The sequence below is a fragment of the Tachysurus fulvidraco genome, chromosome 25, assembly GCF_022655615.1.
Source record: "Tachysurus fulvidraco isolate hzauxx_2018 chromosome 25, HZAU_PFXX_2.0, whole genome shotgun sequence".
NCBI lineage: Eukaryota > Metazoa > Chordata > Actinopteri > Siluriformes > Bagridae > Tachysurus > Tachysurus fulvidraco.
This window is the reverse complement of record NC_062542.1, coordinates 3150475-3159362: the sequence shown is the minus strand read 5'-3', so window position 1 is coordinate 3159362 and position 8888 is coordinate 3150475. Positions and strand designations below refer to the sequence as shown.

General features: G+C 42.4%; 1 protein-coding gene across 1 annotated transcript in view; it reads right to left on the bottom strand.

Annotated features, from left to right (window-relative positions):
* Positions 1–670: 670 nt before the first annotated feature.
* The window catches only part of LOC113649709 (inactive phospholipase C-like protein 2), a 43425-nt gene continuing 35207 nt past the window's right edge, over positions 671–8888 (bottom strand). Inside the window, exons 6-7 of the mRNA XM_047808459.1 lie at positions 3354–3463; positions 671–2017 (exon numbers count right to left, since the gene is read on the bottom strand). Of these exons, the coding sequence (XP_047664415.1) occupies positions 1823–2017; positions 3354–3463 (305 nt within the window). The 3' untranslated portion in view covers positions 671–1822. The remainder of the gene's footprint in view (positions 2018–3353; positions 3464–8888) is intronic.

Below are 8888 nucleotides of genomic sequence, written 5' to 3'. Positions count from 1 at the left end.
TGTATCTTTCACAAACGGAGAGTTTATGGCAACGAGAAAGTGATTCACTCTGAGTCAAACTGATCACAGGAAGTGAATCAAATATTGATTTGAGCCAAAGGACAAATCTGTCTGACAAATCAAAGCTCTGATATATATATTGGCTAACAAATAACGCAAGCTGTGCTACAGGAAATGGTTTAAAATACTTACTTAATTACTTACGTTTAAAAGAATCGTCGATTTCGTGCTGGGATCCGAATGCTCTGTTCCTCGGTTGCCGTACCGATAAGTTTTATGAGTAGACGTTAATCTTACACACACCTCGGGGAAGTGGAATATATTTAGTGTGAAATCAAACCAAAACAGTCTGACGCCGGATCAGACTCGACAATCGGACGAAAAGAGTGATAAAAAAGCACAAGAAATGACATGTAACCTAATTTAATCAGGCCAAACATTTTTAAGCTTCAAGCGTCGTCCAGCTCCAGATTTTTTGGATCTACAAGCATCCAGTGAAAGACTAATCAGTGCAAAGAAAGTGAAAATCATAGAGCAAATCATTTAGCAACATCATTATCTACAAGATAAACAGCCGAACAAAAGACATACGACGTCGACAGTAACTTCGGTGCTCACTTTGAATCCATGGGAGTTTTACTGTTGGATATTAACACACAGGCGAAGTGCATTTATTTATTCAACACGATTTATTTCAGAGCTTTCAGGACTTCACGGGGTAAAAACAAAACGGCTATTTTGTTTGAAAACTAACCCGCTCCCCCCCCGGGGTGGTATAAATGGTTGAACTACAGTTAAAAAGACACCGACTTTTACAGCACTGAAACGTATCAAACAACACTGGTTTCCGTTTCTTGGTGTTCTGGTAAGATGATGGTAATCGGTATGGGAGTGGTTCACTGGGTCTAACAGTAGATCGGCACGCTGGAAAGACCGTCGAGACTAGCCGGAGATCACCGCGACACCGTAGAGGCGACAGACATCTTGTTAGGCAGGCTTAGCTTAGGCAAAACACGTGGATTGGATTCCTGTACAAACCAAATTGTTTACCAGGAACTATAACAGTAATGATGACAAGGAGTTAACCATGAACCATGTACCTGTAACACACACATCCTTAGTGTGTGTCATCGAACAACCCGTGAGTGTCATACACGTTTTCTTTTCCATTTGTTACACTTGTTCAGACAAATAAAATATTCTCTTTAAAACAGCTGTTTACCTTAACAAAATAAATCTGTTAGAATGGTGCACATTGCAAAAAAAGATCTCTCTCTCTCTCTCATATATATATATATTTATATATATATATATATATATAATCATTCTTTATACACACACACACACACTGTTTTGGCAGACAGAACATGTATTAGTTTGTCATTGTAAACAGCTCGACTCGTTCGTTCTCCGTTCTCACTTTCTCTCTTTCGGAATCGTCTCTAGTTTCAGCTGCACAGAAATTTGTGCTTATGGCCGGTCCCGAAGCGAGGCTGGCTCTGTAAGGGCACGTCTGAGTTTAACACTTGAAGTGAATCACAACACTGTTCCAGCACGCTAGCAAGGTGATTAGCAGGCTCTGGAAATAAAAGTAGTCCTGTTAGACTACCCTGAGTTAGGGGAAGAGGGCTGGGGTGGAGGTTGGGGGAGGGGCGTGGGATTTGGCGAAGTTAGTTGAGGCACGTCGGCCTAACCGTTATGGAATGATACTGGAAAGAGTGTAAAAGAAACGCAGGTTGTGTAACAGCCTGGCTTCCTCTTAATCGCTAGATTACTCTACTCTTCCTCTGTAACGTTACGATCTCAGAAGCTTTCTGAGATTTCAGTTCTCCTTGTCGTCGCTGACGTCCTCTCCGGACACCCTCTCTGTGATGGCTCCCAGGCTGCGGCGGGGTCTGGACTCGGAGCCGGACGACGTCACCCCCTTGAATAGGTCGCAGGCGAGCGCGGCGTAATGCACCTGATTAATATTCTCCAGCACCTCGGCCCGCGCGTGCTTCAGCAGGTCCGCCTGACCCTGTAGAGACAGCACAGAAACCGTCATAACACGACGGCGTGAAGAAATACAAGAAGCGTGGAACGTCGTCCGGACGCAGCATTGGAAAAAACAACAGATGTCATTCGGTAGAATTATTAGCGAGTCTGCTGACAAAAAAGTAATACAAAAAAAACCCCAAAAACAAATAGATTGAAAAAAGATTTTTTTTTAATCGTTCTATTATGATACTAGCGAGAACAGTCGACTGCCGTAATGACGTTTTGTGTGTCCTCGGGGCAAAAGAATGCAATTTGCAAAATGGTTAGGCCAAAACAAATATGCGTAATTTAATAAGAAACAAGAAAGTAAACATCGAGTCTGAACTTTAGGCACAAAAATCTCTGGAACTGTGAGAGGAATAGATTTTTCGAACATCCATCCAATGTAACGAGACACTGCGATGTGCTTACGCTATTAAACTGGACAGATTTCTTTGCCGATCGACCTGCGAGTCCTCCACGCACTAAGTCGCTCTGGACACGCTCTCTAATTAATTATGTAGTCTGGCAAAGTTCTTCAGCAGCACGAACAACGGGAATGACCTTACGGGAAACGACCGAGGGTCTTTAATCAACGGGCGGCTTTTTTTTTGCGCGTGATGTTATGTGTAATTAGCACATGCAAATGTGATTTGTAAAAAAGGGCTAAGTAGTGATTATTACAGAGGAAAGGCTTGACGTATTCAACATTAAGTGGATGTAATTGCGGGTCAAACCTTTTTAATCTTCTAATTCTAACTGAACAAAATCTCCAGGGTCACTCGCTGTCCACTTTATGTGCGCATCTATTATGAAACATTGAAATGCTTCAGTGAAACAGCTGTTCTGCTGCGTTGTCCTTAAACACGCTACGAAGCAGCTGTTTCCTTTTTCGGGGATTTTTAGCGTGATATGAAAACAGAGAGCTGCTTGAGCTGGAGCTCTGAATCGTTCTTACATCAGAACTGTGTGTAAAGTCTGAAGGAAGTTGAGAGAAAAGACATAAGAGACTCGTTCAGAAAGCAGATAGGATTCAATCTGCTGTGAGAATGGTTTTATCCACCCGCGTACGCTGCCTTTAAAGGGGAATAAAAACAGAAAAATCGGTAGCCATAAAGCTGTGTTGGTGTTGGCTACTTAAAAAAACGATCTCCTGTAAATAGCTCCTGCTTTAGGTGCGGTATTGCAAAGGAGATCTGTGTAGCCCTGGGCAGCTCATGTAATGCAGAGCGTAAGGAGAGAGCGAGAGAGAACGAGGGGGCGAAGAGGAAGAAAAAGAGAAGGAGAGGGTGTAGACTGCGGAGGAAAGAAAGAGATACGGTCGATGCGGTTCTCACCTTTAGAATGGTTATGTTCCAGGTGAAGCTCTCCACTGCCTTTTGGAGCTTTCTGCCTTTGAGACCCTCCTTCACTGCCATGTTGTGAAGATTCTCATGAAACTCCATAGCTGAAAAAAAACAAAAACATTCTATTTTTATTTTTATGCCAAAGATGAGCTGTGGGTAATAATCTGTAATGTATGTGACTCGGAAGTTGAAGTTTTCAGCCTGCATTGGTTTCATTGGTTCTGCTTCGAGTAGCTAGAGCGCTTTTTTCCGTGTCAGGGATGGAGTGTACCACGTGTGTTAAAGCTCCCTCGACCTCTAGTATCAATTAAGCAGGAACAAAAGGTATGTTCACGCGTGCGGCGACGACGCCACTGGAGATCGATCTGTTTCGATGAGAACTGCCGACTTCCTGCAACTTGTAGGGTGGCGACTAGATGTGGGCGTGTCCAGGGACACGACGAATCAGTGAGAATATGCTATTACGGGGCGACTCGGTAAAGCGACTGTTTCACCTTCATCTCATGTGACATGACGTAGAATGACACTGCTGGATTTTCTACACAAACAACGCCACAAAAATCTCCCTCCAGAACGTTTCGTTTTGGCGGCAAGAGACGCTAGAGGAATGCGCCACCCACTAGTCGACGTGGTTGCTATGGCAACCAGCAGCAGGAACGACTTCACAGTACAGAGACTGGATACATACAGCCATAAAATCGGTGTATGTTTATATGCAGGAGAATTTTCCACTGAGACCTCGGATTCCATGATTGTTTGTTTGTTTGTTTGTTTGTTTGTCTGTTTCGCTTGTAACCTGTTTGGTCAAGAAGTAGAAAACCTCTAGAAAGTTCTTTGCTCTAAAAGGTTGAGTTTTCTTTAAAGACCTTTAAGAAGCGGCTGCGTTCCACCCACCTCCCTTCCCATAGATGTTGTATAAGGTCTGCTAGCGGCTCAAACTATCAAGCGGCTGAGCTGCGGGTGACGTGACTGACATTCCTCTGGCTTTTTTTATTTGTCTTCGGTCAAACTCTGACACGGTGTGAACAGGTGGCTGAATAGTTTCGGTACCTTGAAGCAACTGTCCGTATTCGCCCACGTGGACGCTCCGGCTTTGCTCGACTCTACTTTTCCCCGTTGCATTACAGAAAAGAAGCTTATTACATGGGTTAGGATTAGTGCCAAGTCATGCGTATCCTCTCAGCCATGTTGTATTTGCTGTTGAAAGTCCAGCATGGAAACTGAAATCTGGAGTGTCAGCGGACGGGTAAACAAAAGCCGTAAAGGGTGAGTGACGTGACAAACAAGAGGAGAGTACGGTGAGAGGATAATGCGCACGATACACGAGAAGAGAGAACGGGTAAAGGAGACAGATGGAGGACTGAGAGTCTGAGAGAGAGTGTGTGTGTGTGCAGCAGAAAAGACATGGAATCCTTTCAGGCTGCGTTAGTGTTGAAGCAGGAACGACAGAACAGGCTTGTCACCCCGAGAGCTATTTCCCTTCTTGTTTTTCATCCTTTCTTACTCAGAGCTTCTGCTTTGATGAAGGATGAAGATAGAATGCTTTCTAATACGTCAAATCTTTCTGGGTCAACTTGAATGAGAGTGTGTATGTGTGTGTGTGTGTGTGTGAGGGGGCACTAACAAGCAGAAAACGCACCTAAAACTCAAAGCCCTTGACCACTCAACACCACAATAAAACAAGTTCCACGTCGACCTCGGGCAAACACGCCGCTCGGTCGATGATGCTGTGTGGTTGCCCCGAGAGTCTGTGATTTATTATCGTCTCGAGATAAAGACGTTATTGTGGCACTTCATGACTACTGATCGTGTCTAATGTCCGTTAAACGCTTTGATGTGTATAAGAGAGAGAGAGAAGAGGTGCTGCTGGGTTTAATAGCGCATGACTGTGCTGAGGATTGGGCCTGGCAGCGCATGCCTCTCGTGGCAGGAGTTGCCTAGCAACATACTGTAAGACGAGGGTGGGAAAATCCACGCATAATTCAAGCGCAACTCCGCCATGAATGCATGCTCTGTGAAGAGCCGTGCACCTCGAAGGAGCCCTGAGAACCTCCCGCGAGCGGACAGAGAAAATTCTACCAGCTTTGTGTAAAAAAAAATAAAATGAAATAAAATAAAAATCTGAATGATGACACGAGCAAGAAAGCAGCTAAAAATTGCAACCAAAAAAAAAGGGTAAATTTGCAACTGAGTTGGCAATGCATTTTTTTTTTTTAAAACTAAGTCAGCACATAATGAGTGTGTGTTGCAGTCTCACCATGACTGGATACTTTAAGTGGCGAAACCAAACCTGTGGTACATTTCATTCCAAATAACTTCTGAGCTTTTCCCCATAACTGTTGAAAGCCTGGATGTATTTACTCTGAAATAGCATTGAGAAAAGTGCTTCCTATAACCTCCTGTGCTGTCAGAGCTGCTTCCACCCTTCCTTCCTGTCTCACATTGTGCGGTAAAGACGAGAACGCGGCACAAATATCGATCCTTCAAATCCAGGTAAGGAATAAAAAAATAGAAAATAAAAAAATTAGCCGTGTCCACGATGGCGTGGGCCGAGAAAATAAAACGATATAAAATGGCAGCTAAATCCCCAACACTTCCTGATCACTCGTCGATTAATAAAGTATGTCCTCTGTGGTCCCTAAAAGCTCTTTAATCCCACATTGCTGTTACTTCTCACCTCTGACTGGACCGTGTTGGTTATGAATCCACTCATAACACATAACAGCTTACACCGGGGGTGTATCATCAACTCTACATGTACTCGACATCTAATAATAAACTTGCTTTGATGACGTTCCATAACATCAAGCATGACTAGAAATGGATAAAAATGAAGACAAAAAAAAACAAAAAACGCATCGTAATCAGTAAATTTCTGCAGTGAGAAAGGAACAAAACTCATCACGTTGTGCTGTTTATCGATTATTTTCTTTTCATCTAGCAGCACAGCCCTGAGTGCTTGTCATTTTAGTAATATGTCACTGTCTAAGGCATGTTAGAGAAAGCTTATCTGCATGGTGCTTTTTGGATGATCTAATCTTCTCGACGCTACACAATCTGCATACTGGTAGTTGATGAAAAGACCTCAATTAGCATTTTCTTCAGGGGAGGTTTTAATAAGTCTAAATTAAAGTCATTACATTTGTAAAGTCATTACATTTGACCTCAGACAAACCTGCACTTCCTGCCCTTCGCTCGGCTCCTGTTGAAAAATAAAGCTTTTCAAATGGAAGAAAAGATGATGGAGCAAATTCATCATTAGGCAATCGGTGCTTCATGAATCTTATCCCTGTTTATATACAAGACATCGAATTAGTTTAAAGCTCTTTTCCAGTGAATTTCCAGCGAACTCTGTCCACAGAACAGTATGTTCTGGTCACGTCGATCAGACTGTGCTGTAAATAACTAAGCGGTTCGAGCATGCGTGAAAACAAGCCCTAGGATTGTTAACTCGTTACTGTGCTGCGTCGATCGCCGGAGCGTCAGGAAACGTCTCGTCGAGACGAGAGCGATGGAAGAGATAGATTTTTTTTCAGTGCTGAATTAGTGATCATCTTCACGAATGTAAATTTGCTCCACGTCCAAAACGTTATTTTAAGAGACGCTTGGCATCCAAATGAAATTACGGTGCAACGAGCGTATCTGTGGTTGGCATTCCACATTACCCTGAGGGCCTTCTGAATCATTCAGAGAGGCAAAGCTGTATAAGTGTGTAATAATGACATCGCTTTGTTACCCTCTGGAGAACTACTGATGTGGCGTGAGTTAAATTCCCAAGGTTACATAATATCTCGTTCTTTTGAACGTAACGCAGACGCTCATTTTATGCTTTTTCACAGTGCCACTGTTGAACCCTTGAGATGGCGCTGAGTAAAATAACACTTATTGCTATAGATTAAAATGTTTGTACATCCGTTTCTAAGTGCCCAGCTTCTTCTAGGTTTGACCGAATGTGCTGTATGTGATTCTGAGCTCTAAATAAAGAGTCTGCATGCAGAAACGCTTGCTGTACAAAGATGTCTGTTAAAAAAAAAGGGCAAAAATTATTGAGACACAAACCAATATTACTGCTAATACTTTTACTACTACTATTACTACTAATACCATTTCTAATAGTGCTACCAACACTACCATTACTACTATTACCAATACCATGACTATTACTACCACTACTAGTCATATGACCCACACTACCATGACTATTACTACCACTACTAGTCATATGACCCACACTACCATGACTTTTACTACCACTACTAGTCATATGACCCACACTACCATGACTTTTACTACCACTACTAGTCATATGACCCACACTACCATGACTTTTACTACCACTACTAGTCATATGACCCACACTACCATGACTTTTACTACCACTACTAGTCATATGACCCACACTACCATGACTTTTACTACCACTACTAGTCATATGACCCACACTACCATGACTTTTACTACCACTACTAGCCATAACCCACATTACCATGACTATTACTACCACTACTAGTCATATGACCCACATTACCATGACTATTACTACCACTACTAGTCATATGACCCACATTACCATGACTATTACTACCACTACTAGTCATATGACCCACATTACCATGACTATTACTACCACTACTAGCCATAACCCACATTACCATGACTATTACTACCACTACTAGTCATATGACCCACATTACCATGACTATTACTACCACTACTAGTCATATGACCCACATTACCATGACTATTACTACCACTACTAGTCTTATGACCCACATTACCATGACTTTTACTACCACTACTAGTCATAACCCACATTACCATGACTTTTACTACCACTACAAGATCTGTTACCAACACTACCATCAACATTACTACATCTGCTACTACCACTACTAGTAATACTGATGCTGCCACTACAGCAGATTATCAATACTGCCACTGCCAATACTACCACTACTACTACTAAACCCACTATTAGTACTGTAGCTGATAAAGTTCCTGCAATTAACTGAACCATTACTATTACCACTTCTACTACAGTACTAATATTATTATTATTATTATTATTATTATTATTATTATTATTATTATTATTATTATTATTATTATTGGTGCTTGCAAGGCAACATTCCGAACAAGACCCATGAATGAGATGTCAACTTGACCGGCTCATTGAGTAGAGGTGTGCTATGACTTTTAGAAGCGATCGGAATTCCGGAATTCCCGGTACGGAAGCTCAAAGTGGCTTTTTTCCCCCTCCATTATAAATTTTGGAGGTTTATAACTCGGCAAGTTTTCGAGCGATTAACACCAAACTCGACCAGCTCCGTTCATGACACCCACGAATAAGGTGTCAAATCGACCGGCTCATTGAGGAGAGGTGTGCTATGACTTATATAAGCGATCCAAATGACGATGTTCGCACGGAGGACGAAAAAGCGGCCAAAAAAAGTCCCATAGACTTGAATGGGAAATTCCTAAAATTTCACCCTAGCAACCGAGTGCCGAGATTTGCCACGTGCAAGC